This window comes from Sphaerodactylus townsendi, linkage group LG15 (assembly GCF_021028975.2).
Source record: "Sphaerodactylus townsendi isolate TG3544 linkage group LG15, MPM_Stown_v2.3, whole genome shotgun sequence".
In the NCBI taxonomy this organism is placed as follows: Eukaryota; Metazoa; Chordata; class Lepidosauria; order Squamata; family Sphaerodactylidae; genus Sphaerodactylus; species Sphaerodactylus townsendi.
In genome coordinates, this window is record NC_059439.1 from 38765436 (window position 1) to 38791797 (window position 26362).

Sequence of the window (26362 nt, forward strand, 5' to 3'; positions counted from 1 at the left end):
CACATTTCCTTTGGCGTCAAAGAGACATTTGAGCCCCAGCTGGCCTTTCTGTTCTCACTTGGAGGGCATCCATTTCACGCTGCTGCGTCTTCTTCCTAGAACTGATACGGGCCCGACAGCACTTAAAGACAGACAAAGGACCTCTAGGTAGGGTTGCCAGCTCTCCAAACTCCAGAAGGTTTGGAGGTGGCACTTAAAGAGGGTGGAGTTTACAGAGGAGAGGGATTTGATGGAGGGGGATATGATGCCACTCTAGGAGTTCCATTCTCTATGGTGTATCCAGCTACTCTGGAAGGTCCATAGACTGACTCTAAACCTTAGAGCATAGGTGTCAAACTCGCGGCCCTCCAGATGTTATGGACTACAGTTCCCATCATCATGCTGGCAGGGGCTGATGGGAACTGTAGTCCATAACATCTGGAGGGCCGCGAGTTTGACTCCTGTGCCTTAGAGCAGGGGTCTTCAAACGATGGCCCTCCAGATGTTCATGGACTACAATTCCCATCAGCCACTGCCAGCATGGCTGTTCAAGTGGGTAGGAGCTCATAGGAATTGTGAGATCTCGTAGCTGGCCTGGAGCCATCAATTATGAACCCCTACCTTAGAGTAGAAGTCTAAGGTGAGGTGCCCAACTCTGGCCATCCAGATGTTCATGGACTATAATTCCCATCAGCCCCTGCCAGCATGGCCAACTGATGGGAATCGTAGTCCATGAACATCTGGATGGCCAGAGTTGGATACCCCTGGTCTAAGCCATGTCCAGCCCTGGATTAACCATTAAGCAAAATAAACCCATGTTTAGGATCTCAAGTAAAGAGGGCCCCGTAGAGAGTTCCCCCCCCCTCATTTCTACTAAGTATTGACACAGATTTGTTACGTCAGATGAATTTTGAGGATATAATCAAAGCCTTTTCAACAAAAATTTTAAAAATGGGATTAAAAAAATGCAGGAGAAAGCTTTTTGTAGTATAAACGAAGTGATAAGTAAGCAGCAGCAAACATTATTTTGCACCTTTGATTCGTGTAAGTTAAAATGCTTTGTATTTTCAAGGCAAGGAAGCATAGGCATAATGACATTTATTCATTAGTATATTACGGTTTACTGTTGTTTTCTTTTGAATTACATATGCAGTGTATGGGGGGTACCATAATCTTTTAAGGGCCTCGGGCCTGTAAAACTCTGGGCATATCACAGAGGCTGATCGATTGTCATTTCTCCCAGGAAAGTTGGCTTCTGTGGGCTGCTGATCGTTTGTATTCCCAGGAAAACCTCCCCGCCACCCAGATCGGTAGCTCAAGTTGGGCTTGTTTTGTTGAAAAATAATGGCTTTCACAGCTGCCAGCAAGCATTCTGGGAGAAACATACTCTCCGTTCCCAGGAGGAAGACTTGAATCTGTTAAATTTCTAACGGGCTAAAATGGGTGTTTCTTGCAGCATTAGGTCACCTTGGGCCAACAACAATGCTTCGGTGAATGGTTATTATTGTTGTTCATGCGTGTAAATGCACAAATATGGACATGAGCGCAGGGCCTGCCTTTCTCGTTTCTCAGCTGAGAACAGGTGTGATTATTCCGTTTCCCTGACGTCTCGTTTACCTTTCTTGACTTGTAAAATGGCGCAAGAGTGCTATTGCTAAGTCAAGGAGGGCAACTTGATTCAGCTCCACCTTAATACGATGTAGCGGAAGAGACAGGCCCATTAATGGAGAAAGGTGTTTCCCAGGGGGCAGGCGGAACGCTTCTTTGATTGATTGACTGACTGATCGATTGATAAAAAACACTTTAGTACACAGGTGTCAAACTTGCGCGGCCCTCCAGATGTTTGTGGACTACAGTTCCCCATCATCCCCTGCCAGCATGTAGTTGCGCTGGCGGGGATGATGAGAAAGGCTGCTAGTCAGCATCTGGAGAACCGACAATTGACACCCTATACTGCACAGTAGGATAAAGACTACCCACGTTTTTTTTCCTAACATAAGCGTTTGTAGATTTTACTGAACAGTACTGAAGATGGGGTAGATTTTGTTTGTTAAAGTAACAAACACAAACGGAGAATAAGAATTATAGAAACCTGAAGATCCTCTGAAGATGCCAGCCACAGTTATAGAAACCTGAAGATCCTCTGAAGATGCCAGCCACAGATGCAGGCGAAACGTCAGGAGAGAATGCTGCTAGAACACGGCCATACAGCCCGGAAACCACACAGCACCCCAGTGATTCCGGCCATGAAAGCCTTCGACAATACATTATAGAAACAAACTTCCAGGGATTAGAGTGGTAAAGCAAATGGAAACCTGCAATTGTGACCTGCTGGGGTTAAAATATATTGTCAAAGGCTTTCCTGGCCCGGAATCACTGAGTACTATATGTTCTAGGCTATACTGTTATAACCATGTTAAAACTACAGCCATACAGCCTGGAAACCACACAGCACCCCAGAGTTAAAATACATGGCAGCACCACTATAAACTGGACAGTTGGGGAAAGAGGACTGACTTCTTGGGTCAAAAGATAGTATAGATCCGTGGATCCATGCCATGCTGGCAGGGGCTGATGGGAATTGTAGTCCATAACATCTGGAGTGCCAAAGGTTCACCACCACTGGTATAGATGGTATCTGGTGGACCTAGGGTTGACAACTTCCAGGTGAGACCTAGAAATCTCCTGGAATGACAACTGATTTCCAGATGTCCACTTTGGAAGGTGAAGTCTATAGCATGGTACCCCTCCCCTTCCAACCCCCCCTCCCCAGGCCCCACCCCCCCTCCCCAGGTATTTCCCAGCAGGGTTGGCAACCCCAGGAGACAGCCAAGCCCCTCCTCTCTAGCATTCCATCTCTCTGACCTTTTCAAATATTTCAGCGCCTCCCAAACAGAGGATGGGCCGCAGCTCCCTCGGAAAAGCCTAGATGTCAATATTTGTTCCAGGGTCTGGACTTTGCCGGTTGAGCACAGGGTTGGGCCAGGAGGGGGGGGGGGCGTGTTGGGCAACACAGTCTCTGGGCAGGGAGATCCCTCAATGAAAACAGGGGAGGTGGGGCGAAGGGTGGGGAGCCTGTGTGCGGAAGGGGCCCAGGGGTCCTGCGGCTGCCTCCGACCTGCTCCGTGGAAGACGTGCCAAGACTGGATCCTGGCCTCCCTCCGTGGCATGTATTGCATATAAAATTACCCCCTTTCTTCAGTGGTATTGGAGGGTTAAGAGCTTCGTGTATCTAATCTGGAGGAACCGGGGTTTGATTCCCAGCTCTGCAGCCCTGAACTGTGGAGGCTTATCTGGGGAATTCAGATTAGCCTGTGCACTCCACCGCGCCAGCTGGGTGACCTGGGAGGCTAGGAACAGCTCCGCGGAGCTCTCTCAGCCCACCCACACCTCATCAGGGTGTTTGTTGTGAGGGGGGGAAGGGAAGGGGCAAGAGGATTGTCAGCCCCTTTGGAGTCTCCTGCAGGAGAGAGAGGGGGGATATAAATCCAAACTCCTCCTCCTCCTCCTCCTCTTCTTCTTCTTCTTCTTCTTCTTCTTCCTTCTCTGTCTCTAGCTGCAGGTGGAAATGCAGAAATCTGGCAGGGGTAGCTTTCCCCAGTTGAATTTCTGCCTGCTAGGCCACTGGTAAAGCTGGAGGAAGAGGGGAAAGAGGCCACGTGCGTAGCTGGGTTGGGTTTTTTTGGTGTCTCTGGTGGGGTCTGCTTGAGACGCAGCCCCCTCCTCTAATCCGCTGCCCCCTTCCTTGCTGTCTTGCTCAGAAACCCAAACATCTGAGCAGCAGGGCTTTGGGAATCACCTTAGCTTGTTTGGAGGCGTTGGCCCAGGGGAAGGGCTCGTGCGGCTGCTGATTCCCCCCTGAACTGTGTCGCCCAAATATGAGTGGGTGGATAGGCTGAGACACAGCCTGGCAAAGCGTAGATTCTGGGCTTCCTCTCTGCACTGACTCCCAGAGTGCCCGTCTCCCCTCCTGAGACCCCAGGCGTCTGGGTCGAGGTTTTGGACTTCCCTCCCCTGGCCGCTAGCCAGCTCCTGGCGGCTCTTTCATCCCTTCCCCGACTAGAACCAGTTCTGCTGGGTTTATTCCCTGCTCACCGCTGGCATCGGTCCTCCCACTCACTTAGGCATGCCAACCTCCAGGTGGGGCCTGGAGCTGCCCCAGAGAGTCACGAATAATCTCCAGGTGACATAAATCATCTCCCCTGGAGAAAAATGGCAACCACGGTTTGGGGCTGTCTGTCTCGGGTCTATTTTGAGATTGGCACAGAGACTGTCTGGGCTAACCCTGTCCCCCGTTTCCCCGCTCCCTCTCCAAGAGATGCCCCCATGGCACCGGACGAGGGCACCGAATGGCTGCTGCAGCTGCTGACAGAAATCCAGTTGGAGCAGTTTTACAGCAAGATCCGCGATGAACTCCACGTGACGCGTCCGGGGCATTTTGATTTCGTCAGACCCTCCGACCTTGACCGCATTGGCATGGGCCGCCCAGGTAAGGGTAGAAGAAGAAGAAGAAGAGTTTGGATTTATACCTCCCCTTTCTCTCCTGTAAGGAGACCCAAAGGGGCTGACAAACTCCCCCCTCGCAACAAACACCCTGTGAGGTGGGTGGGGCTGAGAGAGCTCCGAAGAACTGTGACTAGCCCAAGGTCACCCAGCTGGCGTGTGTGGGAGCGCACAAGCCAATCTGGTTCACCAGATAAGCCTCTACAGCTCAAGTGGAAGAGCGGGGAATCACACCCAGCTATCCAGATTAGAGTATACCTGCTCTTAACCACTATACCATGCTGGTAGTGAGTGAAATGGTGGGGGTGGAGAGAGTCAGTGGTGGGATCCAAATATTTTAGTAACAGGTTCCCTCCCCAGCCCCCCCTCAGCAAAGGGAGCAGAGGCGTACCTAGGCAAACCTGAGCCCTGGGCAAAACCTGAGTTGGATGCCCCCCCCATGGGCAGCCACCCCACCAAGACCCCCCCAAATTTTTTTGCACCAGGTCATTTCTAAATCATCCTCACATTGTAGAAAATGCCCCAACTCACAAATGTGAACACAGCAATGGTGAAACACACAGGTTCTTTGATAGAGACAGGTGAGATAAAAGGTACGAAAGGCTGAGAATCAATGAATTGTAGGACCTGGAAGAGATTAACCCAGTTCAGGGAGTTACATTATTAGTCGCCATTGCTATATGGAACCTTCACGTTCAAAGGCAGGGAGGGAAGAGTGGGCCGAGGAAAAGCGGACCCAATTAGTAACCCCCTCTCGGCACACACAAATAATTAGGAACCCACTCTCGGGAACTGGTGAGAACCTGCTGGATCCCACCTCTGGAGAGAGGGGTTGGCAGACCTGGGCACTCGGGAGACATAAAGAGAGATGTCTCTAGTTGCGGAGTTTTATTCCCCAAGAGCCCTTCAGAGTAGGGTACAGCCTAGCCAACAACCAGCCTTTTTGGCCACTCGGTCATGTTTCTAGCCCTCAGGAGTTTCAGAAAGACAAGATATTATGAATGCGCCTAACAGCCTGGTGTGAAATTCCAGAGCCTGACTCATGACTTCCTATAGTCAAAAATAGGCATGTATTTATGCAACAACACGACCCGCCCCTTCTCAAAGGCTGGCGGCAGTTAATGGGGCCTTTCCTTCTTTACTTCCCTGCCCCGGTCTGCGCTAAACAGCTCCAGAGGTGATGGGGAAGACCTGCGCAACTTGTCACCGGAACAAAGTCAACATATTATTTACAGGTCTTTTAAATCCTGCGTTATCTGCCCTTAAAATCGCTCCCGAGGTGGCTAGCGATTTAATATGTACATGATAAAAAAGCATGTTTTAAAACCATAAAGATCCCCCCCCCAAACACACGCATCATTAAAACAATTTGAAAAAAGAATTAAAAGACACACAAGACATAAAAAACAGCAATTAAGAATTAGTGGAGGACGAGGGATCGTTGAGGAAACAGGCTGATTCCGCATGGGCCAAAAACAGCAGTGTGAAAACGGTGTGAAAATGGTGTAAAAGGGTTTATACTAGGCTGACCAGACGTCCCGGCATGGCGGGACAGTCCTGCTGCCAAAACAATTTGTCCAGCGTCCTGCGGAGTTTTCAAGTGTCCTGGTTTTGAAGGCTGCTGCACTGCCTTCTAGGGCACAAAGGCAGTGCTGGCTTGGCCTCCAGCAGCGGGGGCGCCCAGGAGTGCGGCCTTCTAGAGCAGCTCCCGTTTCCCGCCCTGTCACAGAGGCGGAAGCAGGCAAACATCTGACCTGCTACAAAACTTTAAGAGGCTGACAGGGGAGCAGGAAACGGGAGCGGAAAACGGGAGTGCCCCAGAAGGCTGTGCGCTCCTGCGGCCCCGTGCGCACAGGGCGCAGGGCGGGAAACGGGAGCAGGAAACGGGAGCCGAGGCTTGGGAGTGCCCCAGACAGAGGCGGGGAAGCGGGAGGCGCCCAGAGAGGCACAATGGCCCTGCGGCGCACAGAGCAGAGGCGAGGAAAGCGGGGAGCAGGAAGCGGGGAGCGAAACAGGAGTGCCCCAGACAGGGCGGGAAACAGGAATGCCCCAGAAGGCCGTGCGCTCCTGCGGCTGCGTGCGCCCGCCTACCCGCCTGTCCCGGTTCACAGTCACCTTAGTTTATACTGTTTTCACACCATTTTCACACTGCTGTTTTTGGCCCATGCGGTGAAACAACAAGGCTTTGCCTGTTGGCAGAAGATGCCAACAGAAGGGGCAGAGGAATCTCCCTGGCAGGAGAGGTCCACACTTGGCTGCCACCCCTGAGCAAACCCTCTTGGGAGTTGCCACCTGCCTAAACCCAGAAGGCACGGCCGCCGAAGCAGGGCCATAGTGGTCAGGTGGGTTTGGATGTCCTTATGGGTGCCATAAAAGCTGGTAAAGGTATTGTAAATAAACAGCCAGAACAGGAGTTCAGTGAAAAGTGGTAATTATTCTTTTTGTACTATGTTGAATCCTCTATATAATGTTTTTACATAACGAAAACTTTATTTTACAATGTGAAGACTAATAATGTAAAACTAGTCAGGACCTTGATAAATTAGGTGAGTGGGCTCACAAATGGCAAATGCAGTTCAATGTAGCAAAATGTAAAGTGATGCACATAGGGGCAAAAAATCCAAACTTCACATACACGCTACAGGGGTCAGTGCTATCAGTCACAGACCAGGAAAGGGATTTAGGCGTCTTAGTTGATAGTTCCATGGGAATGAACTCAATGCATGGCAGCTGTGAAAAAGGCAAACTCTATGCTGGGGATCATTAGGAAAGGAATTGAGAATAAAACTGCAAGGATTGTCATGCCCTTATATAAAGAAACGGTGGATGCGACCGCGCTGGAGTCCACTAGTGTCCAGTTCTGGTCGCCACATCTCAAAAAGGATATTGAGGAGATAGAAAAAGTGCAGAGAAGGGCAACGAGGATGACTGAGGGACTGGAGCACCTTCCTTATGAAGAGGGGCTGCAGCGTTTGGGGCTCTTTAGTTTGGAGAGGAGACGTCTGGGGTGGGGTATGATCGAAGTCTATAAAATTATGCATGGGGTAGAAAATGTTGACAGAGAGAAATATTTCTCTCTTTCTCACAATGCTAGAACCAAGGGGCATCCATTGAAAATGCTGGGCGGAAGAAGAATTAGGACTAATAAAAGGAAACACTTCTTCACGCAACGTGTGATTGGTGTTTGGAATATGCTGCCACAGGAGGTGGTGATGGCCACTCACCTGGATAGCTTTAAAAGGGGCTTGGACAGATTTATGGAGGAGAAGTCGATCTATGGCTCCCAATCTTGATCCTCCTTGATCTGAGATTGCAAATGCCTTAGCAGACCAGGTGCTCGGGAGCAACAGCCGCAGAAGGCCATGGCTTTCACCTCCTGCCTGTGAGCTCCCAAAGGCACCTGGTGGGCCACTGCGAGTAGCAGAGAGCTGGACTAGATGGACTCTGGTCTGATTCAGCTGGCTCTTCCTTATGTTCTTAAGGCCCTTGCTTTCACCTCCTGCATGTGAGCTCCCAAAGGCACCTGGTGGGCCACTGCGAGTAGCAGAGTGCTGGACTAGATGGACTCTGGTCTGATCCAGCAGGCTCTTCCTTATGTTCTTAAGGCCATTGCTTTCACCTCCTGGATGTGAGCTCCCAAAGGCACCTGGTGGGCCACTGCGAGTAGCAGAGAGCTGGACTAGATGGACTCTGGTCTGATCCAGCTGGCTTGTTCTTATGTTCTTAAGGCCCTTGCTTTCACCTCCTGGATGTGAGCTCCCAAAGGCACCTGGTGGGCCACTGCGAGTAGCAGAGTGCTGGACTAGATGGACTCTGGTCTGATCCAGCTGGCTTGTTCTTATGTTCTTAAGGCCCTTGCTTTCACCTCCTGGATGTGAGCTCCCAAAGGCACCTGGTGGGCCACTGCGAGTAGCAGAGAGCTGGACTAGATGGACTCTGGTCTGATCCAGCTGGCTTGTTCTTATGTTCTTATGTTCAGGTAGTCTAAGAATGTAGCTGAGTAACTGGAAAATAAAAGGTAGAAAATAGGACTCAATAAATAACGCTAAATAAATTTTGAATGAACTTGTTGCGGTAAGAAGAGAAGGAATGGAAGGATAAAATGTTATGGGTTTACTGCTAAACTATAAGGTCGATGAGAAGATTATTGTGTATTATGACAAATGAAAAATTGTCTGTAAGGCTGTCCGATGCTGCAAATTATTTTGTAAGTTAATGTCCCTTTCTATTTTTTACTTTCGTTATACAGTTTTTCTAACTTTTATTCGTGTATCTTTCGTTTATTGTAAATGCAGCAGTAATAACAAATATTATTTAAAAAATGAAATGTGGCAAAAGAATTTTGGTCTTGCTCGAGTGAAAATTTGATCCCCTTTATGAACCTTTTCGTTTAGGACAGAGACGCTTAGAAGATGCTCTGAAGCGCCGGAAGCCCCAAGGTCAGCGCCCCATGTCCTGGGTGTACAAGGTTGGTACTTTATCATCCCTTTCGCCCAGAGAGGGTGGGCACTGATGCCCGACCGTCAGAAGCCTGAAGGCATCTTTGGACTTCTCACCCAACGCGGTGGATGCAGCCACAAAATGACTCCCCCGAAATGACTGCCTCAGGAGTCAACTAAATGGCTGCCCCCCGCTGATCTCCCATCATACGATGAAGTTCTTTGCGCCGTAATAGTAGTTGCTGCAGCAGCAACGTCTTAAAAAGTATAAACAGCCCATCAAATTTCCTGTGGCCAGTCGCAAGCCTTGCTGGGCAAATGTCCCAACGGGGCCTTAGTGAGTTGTGGGTTTTCCGGGTTATGTGGCCGTGTTCCAGTAGCATTTTCTCCCGACGTTTCGCCTTCATTTGTGGCTGGCATCTGAAGATGCAGGCGAAACGTCAGGAGAAAATGCTACTAAAAGCTTCACAATAACAGAAACCTAACATCAGAAGATTCGACATTGAAAGCCTTTGACAGTACATTGGCTTTAGTCGTTTCATAACCTTTATTGGCCTCAGTGACTTTCTAAAAGTCCTTGGTGGGTGCCAGATGAGGTGTCATTGGGTGCTACAATGCCTGTGGGTACCACATTGGGGTCCCTGGGGGTGTCCGCTTGCTCCCAGACATCACCTGCAGGGGAGGGGAGCTGCATGGGTGCCACCGTTCCTCCCAAAAGCCAGGCAGGAGGGAGGGATGGTTGGGAAGGAGGGCTCTCGAGCGGTTTGCCTCTTCTGAGGTTGCAGGAAATGCGGGGGTGCTTAGCGTAGGCGAGACTGCGGTTGTCACATCTTCCCCTCCTTTTTGTGTGTCCCTGCGAAGATGTTCACCGGGATGAAAAGTCCAGAAAGTGAAGAAGCCCCCACCCCACAGACCTCCGCCACCACCCCTTCCTCCACCACCCCCCAGTCTTCCACACCCCGTACGGACCCTGATGTTTCCCTCAAGTGCCTTATCAGTGAGTGGAACCTGGTGCTACAAGAACGTCTTGGGGACGGCTGCTTCGGGGTGGTGCACCGTGCGGAATGGAACACCCCCGGCGGTGGGACTGTAAGTTTTCTGTCCGGCTTGCGAGCTAGCTTATTGTCACCCAACCTTCTTGCTGGGGGGGTAGGGTGCTATGTCTTACCCAAACACTTGTGCCCTTCCGGGAGGCGGGGGGAGCAGCCCACTGGACTGACTATAGTCAGTGGGGAGGGGGCACAATCAATTGTTGTCATTCCCATGGAGGATCCCCCCCCCACACACACACACACACCAGTCCCTTCACAGTTACCAGCAGAGGTGGGATCCAGCAGGTTCTCACCAGTTCCCGAGAGTGGGCTACTAATTATTTGTGTGTGCCGAGAGGGGGTTACTAATTGGGTCTGCTTTTCCGTTAGAAATTCCATTAGGTCCAAAAATCACAAAGTCCTGTTGTTTCCTCTGTGGCTGGTTAGCAAAGGTAGAAAACGGGACAATTCTCCCTGTTGGGCTGTTTTGAAAACATGTTTTAGAAATAGGGTCAAGTTCCTGGTTTAAGGAAAGTCTCCTCCTTTTGATTTCTAGAAACAAAATTATGAAAGTATTAAGTATTTGACAGGCAGTCAATTAGAGGAGAGAAGTAGTTGTTTCTGTTGGCAGGAGACGATAGGACTTGCTATAATGAGTTTAAATTATGGACAGAAAGATACCATCTGGAAATTAGGAACTTTTTATTTTACAGTAAGAGTTTTTTACAGTAACAGAGAAATTATTAGTGCCCCACCCCCGGAATGCCCGGCCACGCCCCCGTCGTGCCCCGCCCAGCCCCATTGGTGCTAGGCCACTGTTTGAATCCCACCACCATGGGAACCTGTTACTAAAATTTTTGGATCCCACCACTGGTTACCAGTGACATTCGCCATTGGTAAATTGCTATTTGTTGTGGTTGATTAATGGAACCTCCCTGCTTAAGAGCAGTGTATCTCTTACCGTGTTTTCCCAAAAATAAGACAGAGTCTTATATTAATTTTTGCTCCAAAAGATGCATGAGGGCTTATTTTCAGGGGATGTCTTATTTTTCTCTGTAATTTTGCGCCCCTCACGTGACCAGCTCAGCTGCACCGGGGAAATCTGTAACTAGGACTAATTTTTGGAGTAGGGCTTATGTTTCAAGCATCCTCCAAAAATCCTGAACAATCATGCTGGGGTTTGTTTTCGAGGCAGGTCTTATTTTCAGGGAAACAGGGTAGTATCAGATGCCTGGAAAAAAACAGGGAAGGCTACCATGCATTTCTGGTATGCTTTGCTCAGGGTGGCTGACTCCAGGTTGGGAAATTTGTAGAGTCTCTGTCTAGCCTACCTTACAGGGCTGTTGTGGGGGCGAAACAGAGGAAGAGCCTCGCAGGCCTTCCTGATTTCCTCGGAAGAGGGTGGGAGGAAATGGGACGGAGGGCCAAATCCCAGTGCTCGCTCAACACCCCACCCCCCGTCCTTTCCCCAGATTTTGGTGGCGGCAAAGTCCCTGCGCTCCGACGTCTCCTCGGATCCGGGCGCCCTCATCGACTTCCTGAACGAGGTCAACGCCATGTGCTGCCTGGATCACCCCAACCTCTTGCGCCTCCACGGGGTGGTGCTCACCCAGCCCCTCAAGATGGTACGCGGGGCGGGCAGGGAGAGGGTGGCAGCCAAAGAAGGCCCGGGCTTTCCCTGGTGCCCCTGAGGGGAAGGTCTCAGGGGGCTGTCCTGAGCCATTCTGCTGTTGCCCTGGCAACCCCAAACGGACCTCTGGGTTCCAATCCCCACTTCTACCAGACCGTCAGCCTATCACAAACTCTCAGCTTGGCCTGCCTCACAGGGCTGTTGTGAGAAAGTGGCAGAGAGTGTTCTAAGCCGCTTTGAATCCCAATGGTGGGGAGTAAAGCAGGATATAAATCATTGGCTGCAAGTGCAGAATCCCCCGTCCAGCTACTGATCTGGGGGAAATGCTCCTGCGAGGAAGAAGAGGTGCAGGCCTGCAGGGGTGGCCAACCTATGGTGCTCCAGATGTTCATGGACTACAATTCCCATCAGCCCCTGCCAGCATGCTGGTGTAACCTCCTATCTGTGGGTTCTGTGGGGCCGAACTTGGAATGAGTTTGCAACAACAAATTTTAAAAACAAAATGGTTTACTTTCTTAACATATAACATCAAACATTTAGCATCACACTTCAAGGTCCTGTTCAGGTTGCATTTTCAAGTCCTTGTATTTACAGTCTACTGATACTGCCAAGTCCAATTCTTCTTTGCAAGTGGGTTGGCTCCTGAAGACTCTAGTCACAAGCCTTTATTGGCATAAAATAAACATACAAAATCAGCATACAAAATTTGCCCATTATTGCTCACAATTATAGACACTGGTACTAAAATACTAAATACTAAAATATATACATGGTCCTTCTGTAACTATAGGACATTCCTTCAGCTAAGTTAACTCACTTAAACGTCATCGGATACTGACAGAAGCTAGCAAAATTACTGCTGGCTATATGTGGTCATAATACATAGACATTGGTTGGTATTCATCTAGCCTTACGTCTATTATTGTTAGCAGAAATTTTGCTACATTCTCACACACTGTGGGATCCATGTTGTTCAAAAGCATAGGTATCTTAAGAGCATCAGTTAGATTGTTATACAGAAATGGGATAAGTGCAGATTGTGACATTCTGATTTTTTGCAAACCTTACACAATGAAAGAGGGGTATGATGGAGTGTCTCCACCCTGACCCATATTGCATGGACATAGCCTCCTCTGTTTATCAATTTGTTGATATCTGCCATGGAGCAGCATAGAAGGCATTAGATTGAATCTGGCCAGTGTTAAAGCTCTTCTTAATTTAGGGTTGGTGATCCACTGTAAATAATTGGCCATGTGTCCTTGTTCAATTGGAATAAGCAGGGTCCAGGGGGGGAACACGTTTTCCCTGCAGCAGCTGTTATCATATCCCGATACTCTTGTTCTAATAGCTTAGTTTTCAAGCAGCTATATGCTTCTGATAGGGGAAGAGGGACTAACGACTCTAATGAAAAGCCAAGATTGTTGATTTTTCCCTCAACTAGTTTCAGCCACCTAGAATTTTGCATAGTCCAGAAAGCATGAGGGTGTAACAAACTGGAGTGATCCTGCAAATAGTGGATCAGTAGCCAGTATCTGCAAGTTCTCAGCCAGGGCATCGTTGCATATGAGATTTGCCCGAGTTTTAAACATAGGGCTGCATATGACGCGCAATTTGGTAAGCCCATACTGCTGTTGAAGAAACGGGACTGGGCTGTGTTTATATTTTTGTTTATAGCTCCGATCCAAATAGGTGCTCCATAGAGGAGCTGAGAGCCGCATTTAGCATTGAACACCTTCAATGCGGATGGTATATACTGGTGGCCCACTCCTGAAGACTCCAAGGGCTTGGTGAACAGGATTCAACATGATGAAGGTTTCCAGGAGAACTCTCACCCATTGCAAACACAAAAAGAAGCCCTGAAACAATAAACTCCAACATTTACAACATAGCAAAAACAAACAACTACCTTCCCAGTAGTTCCCAACAACATTGCAGTTACCTTAACAAGGTGTTGGGGGGTAGACCTGCGGCTCTCCAGATGTTCAGGAACTGCAATTCCCATCAGCCTCTGTCAGCATGGCCAATTGGCCATGCTGGTAGGGGCTGATGGGAATTGTAGTTCCTGAACATCTGGAGAGCCGCAGGTTCCCTACCCCTGGCTTATACAAACCAAGGTCCGAGTCTGGTAGCCTCGTCTCCTCCAAACTACATGAGCTCTGCAGCCTTCTGCTGCTTTGAGTCTCCACCCCTTTCTGGGTCAACCCATTCTGAGCATGGGGGTTACACTGGCACAGGCTGATGGGAATTGTAGTCCATGAACATCTGGAGCACCATAGGCTGGCCACCGCTGCTAGAGGCACCCACCTTCCTTTGAAGCGGGTGGGATTTGGGATCAGGACCCCTCATACACCTTCCCCTCCTCCTCGTAGGTGACGGAGCTGGCCCCGCTGGGCTCTCTGTACGACCGCCTCCGCCCGCCCTTCCCTCTGCACCGGCTCTGGAGCTACAGCCTGCAGGTGGCCAAAGGCATGGCCTACTTGGAAGCCAAGCTCTTTGTCCACCGGGACCTGGCGGCACGCAACATCCTCTTGGCCTCCGAGGAGCACGCCAAGATCGGCGATTTCGGGCTCATGCGGCCGCTGTCCAGCAAGAGCGACCGCTACATCATGTCTGCCCACCGGCGCATCCCGTTCGCTTGGTAGGAATCTGAAACCCAGACCTTCTTTACCCCCCGACCCCCACATCGAGTCCGGGGCGACTCTCACCCCAGAGGCGGGATCCAGCAGGTTCTCACCAGTTCCCGAGAGTGGGTTACTAATTATTTGTGTGTGCCGAGAGGGGGTTACTAATTAGGTCCGCTTTTCTGTCTCCACGCCCTCGCCTCCCCCCTCTTCTTCTTTCTCGTAGCCCGGAGCTTGCCGGCTAGTAAGAGGAGGGACCCTTTAACTACTGTTGGGTCCAGGGGACTCTTTACTTTTTGTTTACAGTAAGAGTTGTTTACAGTAACAGAGAAATTATTAATGCCCCGCCCCTGAAATGTCCAGCCACGCCCCCGGAATGCCCCGCCCAGCCCCATTGGCGCTACGTCACTGTTGGAATCCCACCACCATGGGAACCTGTTACTAAAATTTTTGGATCCCACCACTGTCTCACCCCCTTCCCAAGACTGCAACAGGACCGCAGGAGGCCCAGCGTGGTTAAGAGCAGGTGCCCTCTAATCTGGAGAATAGGGTTTGATTCCCACCTGAGACAGGAGCTGATGTGGCTGTTGTGTGAGGAAAGGCTAGAGATTCCTAGGGGGGGGGAGGGGGGCAGGCAGTAAGTTCAGAAGGTTGAAAATGGAAAAAGATTCATTTGCTTCAGATGTGCCGCCGGCCCTCCATTCCTTCTCAAACCTTGGCTAAAATAGGTGTCGTGGAACTTTGCGTTGCTCAACGTTAAAGCTCTTAAGGAGGCTTAGAATAGGTTTCTGCTGGCAAGTTCTGGCTTGCAGCTGACCTCTGGCAAAGCTTGTTTTGAGTAGCCGGCTGTCGGAGAAACTTTCGCCTGTCTCCTGAAACTCAAGTTTTGCAAAGTTCGTTTTAATCAGGAGCCTGGCGGGAAGAGCGCTGCAGGGGCTTGATTGAGCCGCGAGGGGTTTGCGAGGCATATTTTGCGGAGGAGTTAAGGTCTTGCCTGCCAAGATCCGGAGCAGGGGAGCTGCTCAATCAAACCCTCGCAGTGCTTTTCACACGAGACTTTGCTTTGCTTCGAACCCCTGGTGTTCTGACACTCCCTCTCCCTCCCAGGTGTGCCCCGGAGAGCTTGCGCACGGGGATTTTCACCAGTGCGTCTGACGTGTGGATGTTTGGGGTCACCCTCTGGGAGATGTTCTCCTACTGCGAAGAGCCGTGGATGGGTTTCTCCGGGCGTCAGGTGAGGTGAGATCGGGGCTATTTCCTGTTCTGTCTCTCCCCAGGCTCTTAGCCGGTGAGTCACCTGTTTGGGTCCCACTCAGCGGTGTTACCTGGATATCACCGATTCCAATCTCGTTCACCCAGGAAGTCGCCCAGGAGCCTCCAGCAAAACCTTCCAGATATGTGATAAGAGGGTAAAAAGAGTGGCCTGTCGTACAGGGCTGTTGTAAGAATTCCTGAGCATGAGGCCGTTGGCCTTAACCCTGGGAATTTATGCCCTCGTTGCCTTGCAATTGCCGTCTCCTCCTGGATTCTCCAGGAGTGCCTTCCCAACACATTCCTAGCCCTTTCAGCATCCAAAGTGTTCCACAGATATGAAAATGCTTTCAGCAATCTGGTAAAGTAGTAAAAAGGTACAGTTTCCCCTTCAGTCGTGTTCGACCCTGGGGTACCACTGCGAGCAGTGATTTTATAGGCAAGCCCCTTTATGGGGTAGTTTGCCACTTCTTTCCAGCTAAAACCAATTCAGTGTAAACCAATTCAGAGCGCACACGGCCACCAATGTTACTGAACAGTGCACTAAAAGAACAATATAATACAAACTTATATAAAGCCGTGGTGCGACCACACTTGGAGTACTGTGTTCAGTTCTGGTCACCACATCTCAAAAAGGATATTGAAGAGATAGAAAAAGTGCAGAGAAGGGCAACGAGGATGATTGAGGGACTGGAGCACCTTCCCTATGAGGAGAGGCTGCAGCTTTTGGGACTCTTTAGTTTGGAGAGGAGGCGTCTGAGGGGGGATATGATTGAAGTCTATAAAATTATGCATGGGGTAGAAAATGTGGACAGAGAGACATTTTTCTCTCTTTCTCACAATGCTAGAACCAGGGGGCATACATTGAAAATGCTGGGGGGAAGAATTAGGACTAATAAAAGGAAACACTTCTTCACGCAACGTGTGATTGGTGTTTGGAATATGCTGCCACAGGAGGTGGTGATGGCCACTCACCTGGATAGCTTTAAAAGGGGCTTGGACAGATTTATGGAGGAGAAGTCAATTTATGGCTACCAATCTTGATCCTCTTTGATCTGAGATTGCAAATGCCTTAACAGTCCAGGTGCTCGGGAGCAACAGCCGCAGAAGGCCATTGCTTTCACGTCCTGCAGGTGAGCTCCCAAAGGCACCTGGTGGGCCACTGCGAGTAGCAGAGAGCTGGACTAGATGGACTCTGGTCTGATCCAGCTGGCTTGTTCTTATGTTCTTATGTTCTTAAACAACTAGGCTGGATTCCCTAACTGGGGAGGAAAGTGGTGGAAAGTAGACAGAGGCCCCAAAATAGTTTTTCGAGCAGGATTCGCACGGCTTTTTACTTCCCCTGTTTCTGTTTTGTTGGGTCTTTTCCCCTGAACTCCTGGTCCCCGTGGGCTGCTCATCTGTGGACGTCGCAGGTTTTATTTGGACTTTAGTGGGGGTTAATTGACTGCAGTTTTGGTGATTTTGCAAACTCAATAAGTTTGAGAGAGTATTTGTTTGAAGAGTGATCCAGACCAGCCGTCTTCCTCCCCTTCGCCTACAGATCATGCTCAAGATAGACCGAGAGGGGGGACGGCTGGACCGCCCAGATGACTGCCCCCGCGGCATCTATGCCCTGGCGCTGAAATGCTGGGCCCATAACCCCGAGGAGCGGCCCCGTTTCCGGGAGATCATCGGCTTGTTGCAAGAGGTGAGAGCGATGGCAGAAAATGCCAGCGCGAGAGAGAACCGTGGCGTGGGAAAACATCTGGTGTTTTGCTTCCCGTGCAGGACTTGGTCATGTTTCAGAATTCGCACTTGGGTGCAAAACTGGGTGTACCTACTCTGGGGTTTGGGGGTTGGAGGCTTGGGAGGGGCAGGATTTACGGGAGAGACCTCAGTGAGGTGTGAAGTCCTAAAGTCCACCCTCCAAATCAGCCGTTTTCTCTAGGGAAACTGAGCCCTGCGGTCTGGGGATCAATTGTAATTGCAGGAGGTTCCCAGAAACATGGCTGACCTGGAGGTGGTAACCGTCGTGCCTCCGCTTTCTGAGTAGGGGTGGGTGGCCAGAAGCATCAGGGCCTCAGCTTTGGGATGTGAGCCCGGCTCTGCCCAGAGTTCATCCCGGGGTCAAGATGTTTCTCTTCAGCCTGACTTCTTTGCCGGCCTACCTTGCTGAACTGTCGTTTGTTTTCCTGATTCTGTGGTTGGTCTGGTTTTTTTTAAATGGCCCCAGCTTTTTATTTTTTTATTGTATCATTTGAATTTTACAGTTTATAGTATTTTCCTTCTTCATACATTTTCAAACAATACTTTTCTCCCTCCCCCCATTACTTCTTCTTCATAGTTTTGTCACACAAACAGCAGTAAGTTCATTCTCTGTAGCCTCTTCTCCCCTATTTCTTCGTCGACTCGAGCTTCTTTCATCCAGTCCACGTATATTATCCATATCTTCAAAATTTCATTCTGTTTATCTTGCCAAGTCTTATTTTTGGTTAGTATATCGAAAATATCAAGTGTCCCTTGTTCCCAGATATATTCTAACCATCTCTGAAGCGTCCATTTTTTTCTTTTCTTTCCAGCCCAAGGCTATTGTTGCATGGGCTGCTATAATCATTATTTTATACATATAACTATATTGTTTATCCACCCTTCTGTCTTCCATTACACCCGTGAACATTAAGTCATTATTTAAATCAATATTTGTCTTCACCAGTTTCTCGATATATAACAATACAATTGTCCAAATTTTTTTTACTTCTGCACATTCTATCCACATATGGCTATCATATGCCTCTTGGTCTCCACAGTGCCAGCATTTGGAACTAAGTCCTTTTATCATGTATGCTAGTTGTTTTGGTGTTCTATACCATTTTAATATCGCCCCAGCTTTTTATGACGGCTTAGCTAAGCCTCTCAGTGGCTCCAAAGAGAGGGGCAGTCCCATTTTAACCAAACGCCCTGTATCCCTGGTTGTGTATTTTTGCAAAACGAAATTAACATTTTCATCTCCAAACGGTGTTGCTTTTATGTATTGTCGAAGGCTTTCACGGCCGGAATCACTTGGGTGCTGTGTGGTTTCCGGGCTGTATGGCCGTGTTCTAGCAGCATTCTCTCCTGACGTTTCGCCTGCATCTGTGGCTGGCATCTTCAGAGGATCTGAAGATGCCAGCCACAGATGCAGGTGAAACGTCAGGAGAGAATGCTGCTAGAACACGGCCATACAGCAGATGCAGGCGAAACGTCAGGAGAGAATGCTGCTAGAACACGGCCATACAGCCCGGAAACCACACAGCACCCAGGTGTTGCTTTTAGCTTGCTTTCCCAGCTGAGTAACAAACATAAACTCTGCAGAACAAACGTAGGTGAAATAGACTAGAGGTGGAATATTTGTATCCCTTGTCTTGTCTTGGATCGCACTTGTGCAAGTTCTGGCCTAACCCCCAACCTTGTCCTGCTCCGTTGGGCTCCATCTCTTCAGGAGTGCCTCGCTCACAGCCTGCCTTCCCCCCCCCTCCTTCCAGCTCCGTCCCAAGGAAGTAAAGACCTCCCAGGACCTCCACGAGCCAGGATGGTTGCGTCTGGAGCCCAACGACGCCATCACGGTGATCGACGGCAGGTGAGTCCGGACCCAGGGAGGAGGGCCTCCGTGAAGGTGTCTCCCAGCCTCAACCGGAGACCGTGTCTGGCTAAGCCGTGCACAGACGCTGCTCCGGGCTGGGCTGCCTTCCTGGGATCCAGGGGGCCACAAGTGCTACGCAGAGACACACCAGGGCAAATAGCGTAGGAGGTTAAGAGCTCGTGTATCTAATCTGGAGGAACCGGGTTTGATTCCCAGCTCTGCCGCCTGAGCCGTGGAGGCTTATCTGGGGAATTCAGATTAGCCTGTGCCCTCCCACACACGCCAGCTGGGTGACCTTGGGCTAGTCACGGCTTCTCGGAGCTCTCTCAGCCCCACCCACCTATCAGGGTGTTTGTTGTGAGGGGGGAAGGGCAAGGAGATTGTCAGCCCCTTTGAGTCTCCTGCAGGAGAGAAAGGGGGGGGGTATACATCCAAACTCCTCCTCCTCCTCCTCCTTCTTCTTGCCTTGAAAACCCTACAGGGTCGCCCCAAGTTAGCTGCAACTTTCCACCTCTACCAGAGCTTCTCCGTTTGGGCCGGTGGCGACAAGGGAGGGGGTGTTTTTTTTAAGGTGGCTTCCCATGTATGAACTGTCTGCCTTGCATAGATTCAGGCAGTACCATTGGGGTACTTTTTGAGGCATCAGGTTATCAGACCTGACTTTCCCCCCTGCATTGCATTGGCTTGAACTGCCAGTTTGTTTCTGCTTGGCTGCTGGCATTCAATCCTTCCTTCCTTCCTTCCTTCCTTCCTTCCTTCCTTCCTTCCTTCCTTCCTTCCTTCCTTCCTTCCTTCCTTCCTTCCTTCCTGCCTGCCTGCCTGCCTGCCTGCCTGCCTGCCTGCCTGCCTGCCTGCCTGCCTGCCTGCCTGCCTGCCTGCCTGCCTGCCTCCCTCCCTCCCTCCCTCCCTCCCTTCCTTCCTTCCTTCCTTCCTTCCTTCCTTCCTTCCTTCCTTCCTTCCTTCCTTCCTTCCTTCCTTCCTTCCTTCCTTCCTTCCTTCCTTCCTTCCTGCCATCCTTCCTTGCTTGCTTGCTTCCTTTCATCCGTTCGGTCGTTTGTTCATTCTATTTATACCCCGCCCTACACAGAAGTCCTAGGGCGACTTACATAATGGGGTTAAAAGCCCCCTTTAAACATACAATCCTACAAACATAAACATTAAAAAACCACCATTAAAACATCCTTGAAAAGCAGTCAATAAAAACATCATTAAAAATCCCCACCCCACCCTCCCCCCAGCTGGACCCAGGGTGTGTGTGTGTGTGTGTGACACATTGAAGGTCTGGGTAAAGAGGACGGGTAAAGAGGTGCCGGAATCCATAAAGTGTCGGTGCCTGGCGAATTTCTTGTGTCGCTGTTTTTATTTATTTGCAAGTTGCTTGGTGGAGGTTTTTATATAATTTTAAAAGGTGATATGTGTGTGTGTGTGTGTGTGTGTGTAAAAGTTTGTTTCCATTACGTCATCCGTATATAGGGCACCTTCACAGAGTAAAATAATAAGCAAGTTGGAAACCAGGCAGGGCCCTGCCCCAAGGAGCCTGCAATCTAAATTCTAACACAGGGAGGTTTTGTTTTTGCTCCGGGCAGCCTCTCATGTATTTTTTTAATTTTAACTCTTGCATCCTGTTTATGCTCACAAAGCTGAGCAATCAAAGCAGCCCCGGAGGAAAGGGGACCACTCTCTTTTGGGGGCTGGGGGTGGGGGGAAGGGATGCTCTGGGGCTTTCTCGGTCACACCCGTCTCTCTTCTGCCCTCTTTTCCAGTCCTGAGTCGTCCAGCTGGCGTGGACAGAACAAGCGGACGCTCAAAGTTGGCGTCTTCCCGTCATCTGTTGTGCAGTCGGAAGAAACGGCGCCCCCTGCTGGGGGGGCCCTCATTAGCCTCCCCCTGCGGAGCTCTTTTCTGCACTTGGCTCACGGGGACGTGGAGCCCGACCGGAGCTGGGGGTCACCAGACCGGATAGAGTAGGTGGACGGAGAAGCCGTGTCGACAAACACCCACCTGTCAGCCCGGGGCTAGTTCTGAGGGCGGGCACCAAGAGAAGTGGGCAGATGCCACCCAGTTCACCTGGCTCTAGGGCGAATTGGCCATGCTGGCAGGGGCTGATGGGAATTGTGGTCCATGAACATCTGGATAGCCTCAGTTTGCAGACCCAGAACATCTGGAGAGCCTCATGTTGCCACCCAGTTCACCTGGCTCTAGGGCCAATTGGCCATGCTGGCAGGGGCTGATGGGAATTGTGGTCCATGAACATCTGGAGAGCCTCAGGTTGCAGACCCAGAACATCTGGAGAGGCTCAAGTTGCCACCCAGTTCACCTGGCTCTAGGGCCAATTGGCCATGCTGGCAGGGGCTGATGGGAAATTGTGGTCCATGAACATCTGAGAGCCTCAGGTTGCAGACCCCAGAAACATCTGGAGAGGGCTCAGAGTGCTGCCACCCAGTTCACCTGGCTCTAGGGCCACTGGCCATGCTGGCAGGGGGCTGATGGGAATTGTAGTCCACGAACATCTGGAGAGCCACAGGTTGCAGACCAGAACATCTGGAGAGCCTCAGGTTGCAGACCCAGAACATCTGGAGAGGCTCAAGTTGCCACCCAGTTCACCTGGCTCTAGGGCCAATTGGCCATGCTGGCAGGGGCTGATGGGAATTGTGGTCCATGAACATCTGGAGAGCCTCAGGTTGCAGACCCAGAACATCTGGAGAGGCTCAAGTTGCCACCCAGTTCACCTGGCTCTAGGGCCAATTGGCCATGCTGGCAGGGGCTGATGGGAATTGTGGTCCGCGAACATCTGGAGAGCCTCAGGTTGCAGACCCAGAACATCTGGAGAGCCTCAGGTTGCCACCCAGTTCACCTGGCTCTAGGGCCAATTGGCCATGCTGGCAGGGGCTGATGGGATTTGTAGTCCATGAACATCTGGAGAGCCACAGGTTGCAGACCCCTGCTCTAGGGTGACCAAGTCTGGGTTGGCAAATTCCTGGCAATTTGGGGAGGGTGGGGTTTGGGAGAGACCTGAGTGGGGTAAAATGCCACAGACTCGACCCTCCAAATTCAGACCCGGGTCTTCCAGATTCCAGGCCAACCCTCATGCAAGATGGGGGAAATACCTTCATCCCCCCTCATGCATGTGCGAAGGGCTGCAGGTGGGGCTGGGCCCTTGACTGTAGCGTGCTGCCACCTAAGGGTCAGTTTTGAAACTGCACTCCTCCCACACGCAGCCTAATTCTTCCATGCTTTGGCAAACATGGCAAACACAAGCCCTGCCTGTGAGCATCCGATGAAATTGCGCCATGCACAGGTCCCATAATAGGCCAGGTTGTGATTGGAGGGCAGCAGAGAACTACTGGGGCTGACCAAGGGCTACAGCACGTGGCTATCAGTGTCCTTGATGAAGGGCTGTGCTTGTTCCTCTAGGAAGAAACCAAAAGCCCCCGGGGGGAACGTCAACGGCCAGAAGCGAGCTGGGGCTCAGCAGCTCCTGCGCTTGACACGTGAGTATCTCCTCGACCAGCTCCCCTGCCCAGAAACAGGGAGGCAACGTGGGAGCGCGGAACTCCTTCCCTGTTCTGGGACTCACGCCCTCGCTGCGTCTTTCTCCCCCCAGGGCTCTCCAAAAGCTTGGAGTCCATTTCTGAATTCAGCATCCTTCGCAGCAAGCCCCGGATCCCCCCCTTCAAGCCAGACCCCCCCTTGGCCGCCGCCCGTCGCCGTTTCAGTGACCTCCCGGGCCCTTTCCCGCCAGCCCAGCCTCCTGAGCATCGGGGCCCCAAGCCGGCCGCGCGGTTCCCTAACCCGGCCCTGCCGTCCTGGGCCCTGCCCAAACCGGACTGTCCTCCAGGGGCCAGGGAGAAGGAGCCGCGACCTCTTCGGACAGCACCCAAAGGCGCAGTGGGGCCGTGCGTGGGGCCCGGCGGAGGGCCACGACCGATCACTGACATAGAGAAGAAAATCAAGGAGGTGAGGGTGCCCCTCGGCCAGGGACGGCCCTGGACACAAAGGGGTTAAGAAATTTTTTATTTATTTTATTTTATTAAACTTTTATACCGCCCCATCCCCTAAGGGCTCTGGGCGGTGCACAACATATAAAATACAATATAAAATGATAACATATAAAAGCAGCGATAAAAGTTCCCAAGTCTTAGTCCAATTTTAAAAATTCAAAAATTTAAGTTTAAGTGTGAGGTGGCGTCCAGCAATCCAATAACATAAAGTCCCTCCCTCCCCACGAAAAAGGGAGGCATGGCGAGTCTCATCAGATGGTTAATGGCCCAGGTGTTGAGGGCCGGGGGGGCACCATTAGCGGCTGGTTCTTCCAAAGGCCCAGCGGAACAGCTCCGTCTTACAGGCCCTGCGGAACTCCCCAAGGTCCCGCAGGGCCCGGACAGCTGGTGGGAGGGCGTTCCACCAGGCCGGGGCCAAGGCCGTAAAGGTCCTGACCCGTGTGGAGGCCAGCCGCATCACCGAGGGAAGCGCGAGGGAAGCGCCTGTCCCGTCACCTCTTGCCTGTTCCTTTTCTGCTGGGATTAAAATTGAGCAAAGGAAAACAACCCTGTGCGGGAGACTCGGGATCAAGACTCTAGGAAGCCACTCACCCACGACTCTCTCGCTGCCACACCTACCTTGCAGGGTTGTTGTACATTCCCCACCCCACCACTGGGTTCCTTAGAAAAAGAGGATAGTAGCATGCATGCACAGACAGGGGCTTCAGTTGCAGAGAGGGCAGCCCCAGATAAGGCCTCTTCTAACCCCCCCGCCCCTCTTGGCTCTGCCCCCCATGCCAGATACAAGAGCGGGTCCACGGAGTGACGACAGAGGAGTGTCGCGAAGCCCTGCGGCTGCACAGCTGGGACCCACAGAAAGCCACCCAGATGCTGAAGGTACCAGCCAGGTTTCCTGATAATCTGTCCACTGTGGGGTGCGCCTTGCCCCCTTGTTCCGCCCTTCGTGTCTAGCATGTGAGCCCCCCAAGAGCTGGGTTCATGTTCTGCCGCCTGCCTTACATTGCAGGAGGGAACGGAATCATTTCGGGGGTGTCCTTTTCCATGCAGAAATGTGTGTAGGACTGGGGGGGGGGGGGCACAGCAGCAGTGGCGTAGGAGGTTAAGAGCTCGTGTATCTAATCTGGAGGAACCGGGTTTGATTCCCCGTTCTGCCGCCTGAGCTGTGGAGGCTTCTCTGGGGGATTCAGATTAGCCTGGGCACTCCCACACACGCCAGCTGGGTGACCTTGGGCTAGTCACAGCTTCTCAGAGCTCTCTCAGCCCCACCCACCTCACAGGGTGTTTGTTGGGGGGGGGGGGAAGGGCAAGGAGATTGTAAGCCCCTTTGAGTCTCCTGCAGGAGAGAAAGGGGGGGTATAAATCCAAACTCCTCCTCCTCCTCCTCTTCTCCTTCTTCTCCTCCTCCTTCTTCTCCTCCTTCTCCTCCTCCTCTTCTTCTCCTCCTCTCCTCCTCCTCCCCCTTCTCCTCCTCCTCTTCCCCTCCTCCTCCTTCTCCTCCCCCTTCTTCTCCTTCTCCTCCTCCTCCTCCTCTTCCTTCTCCTCCTCTTCCCCGTCTTCTTCTCCTCCTCTTCCCCGTCTTCTTCTCCTTCTCCTCCTCCTCCTCCTCTTCCTTCTCCTCCTCTTCCCCGTCTTCTTCTCTTCCTCCTTCTTCTTCTCTTTCTTCTCCTCCTCCTCCTTCTTCTCCTCCTCCCTTCAATTTCTGCACCTTCCCCCCTCCATACTGCTGGGGATCCAGTCTCCCCCCCCCTCCCCCAGCAGTGGCATTGATTTGACACCCCCTTCCTCTCCCCCTGCCCAGGTGGAGCAGCTCTTCCACATCAGTTCCCACTCCCGGGAGGAGTGCCGTCGGATCCTGGAGCGGCACCGATGGAACCTGGCCATGGCCTCCCGCTACGTGCTGGGCAGGGGGCTGCGAGTCTGAGCCCAGACTGGAGGGGGATCCGCCTCCACCTCTCCCAAGCAGCCTCCGGGGGCTCTCTGGTGGGGAGAAGGACCTCTCCCTCCTGCCGGAGGTGCCTTGGTCCTCCCCTCCACTCAGACAGAAAAGGCCCTTGTCTTTGCCAGAGGGCTGGCCAGAGAGGTCAAACCCAACTCGCTCGCCAGGCCACGTTGACGGTCCAAGATATCCGGCCAGCACCCAAAAGCGTCGGACCCTCCCACGCGGCCGCTCTCACCCATTTCGAGGGCCTTGGGACAGACTGATGGACTGAGCCTCCTGCGTGAATGAACACCTACGTGCCTACGACCCCACGCATGTACAGAGTCTCCTCGGCTGCCCTGCTTTAAAGCCTGCGATGCCCTGGACAGGCCAAAGGTATTTGGCCAGTGAACATAAGAACAAGCCAGCTGGATCAGACCAGAGTCCATCTAGTCCAGCACTCTGCTACTCGCAGTGGCCCACCAGGTGCCTTTGGGAGCTCACGTGCAGGAGGTGAAAGCAAGGGCCTTAAGAACATAAGAAGGAGCCTGCTGGATCAGACCAGAGTCCATCTAGTCCAGCTCTCTGCTACTCGCAGTGGCCCACCAGGTGCCTTTGGGAGCTCACGTGCAGGAGGTGAAAGCAAGGGCCTTAAGAACATAAGAAGGAGCCTGCTGGATCAGACCAGAGTCCATCTAGTCCAGCACTCTGCTACTCGCAGTGGCCCACCAGGTGCCTTTGGGAGCTCACATGCAGGAGGTGAAAGCAAGGGCCTTAAGAACATAAGAAGGAGCCTGCTGGATCAGACCAGAGTCCATCTAGTCCAGCTCTCTGCTACTCGCAGTGGCCCACCAGGTGCCTTTGGGAGCTCACGTGCAGGAGGTGAAAGCAAGGGCCTTAAGAACATAAGAAGAGCCTGCTGGATCAGACCAGAGTCCATCTAGTCCAGCACTCTGCTACTCGCAGTGGCCCACCAGGTGCCTTTGGGAGCTCACAGGCAGGAGGTGAAAGCAATGGCCTTAAGAACATAAGAACTAGCCTGCTGGATCAGACCAGAGTCCATCTAGTCCAGCTCTCTGCTACTCGCAGTGGCCCACCAGGTGCCTTTGGGAGCTCACAGGCAGGATGTGAAAGCAATGGCCTTAAGAACATAAGAACTAGCCTGCTGGATCAGACCAGAGTCCATCTAGTCCAGCTCTCTGCTACTCGCAGTGGCCCACCAGGTGCCTTTGGGAGCTCACCTGCAGGAGGTGAAAGCAATGGCCTGCTGCTGCTGCTGCTGCTCCCGAGCACCTGGTCTGCTCAGACCTTTGCAATCTGAGATCAAGGGGCACTCGTTTTATCTTTCTGCGGTGCCAGCGGAGGAGGCTACGCGCAGACCACCAGCT

The 26362-nt window shown here is 51.7% G+C and overlaps 1 protein-coding gene across 1 annotated transcript in view; it reads left to right on the plus strand.

The window, feature by feature from the left end:
- Nucleotides 1–25482, plus strand: part of TNK1 (tyrosine kinase non receptor 1) — a 31562-nt gene extending 6080 nt beyond the window's left edge. Inside the window, exons 2-14 of the mRNA XM_048517745.1 lie at nucleotides 4296–4468; nucleotides 8877–8950; nucleotides 9783–10010; nucleotides 11425–11577; nucleotides 13952–14220; nucleotides 15311–15437; nucleotides 16998–17144; nucleotides 18958–19052; nucleotides 20819–21019; nucleotides 22470–22546; nucleotides 22660–23012; nucleotides 23837–23932; nucleotides 24855–25482. Coding sequence (XP_048373702.1) covers nucleotides 4306–4468; nucleotides 8877–8950; nucleotides 9783–10010; nucleotides 11425–11577; nucleotides 13952–14220; nucleotides 15311–15437; nucleotides 16998–17144; nucleotides 18958–19052; nucleotides 20819–21019; nucleotides 22470–22546; nucleotides 22660–23012; nucleotides 23837–23932; nucleotides 24855–24977 — 2106 coding nt within the window. The 5' untranslated portion in view covers nucleotides 4296–4305 and the 3' untranslated portion in view covers nucleotides 24978–25482. The remainder of the gene's footprint in view (nucleotides 1–4295; nucleotides 4469–8876; nucleotides 8951–9782; nucleotides 10011–11424; nucleotides 11578–13951; nucleotides 14221–15310; nucleotides 15438–16997; nucleotides 17145–18957; nucleotides 19053–20818; nucleotides 21020–22469; nucleotides 22547–22659; nucleotides 23013–23836; nucleotides 23933–24854) is intronic.
- Nucleotides 25483–26362: the final 880 nt, after the last annotated feature.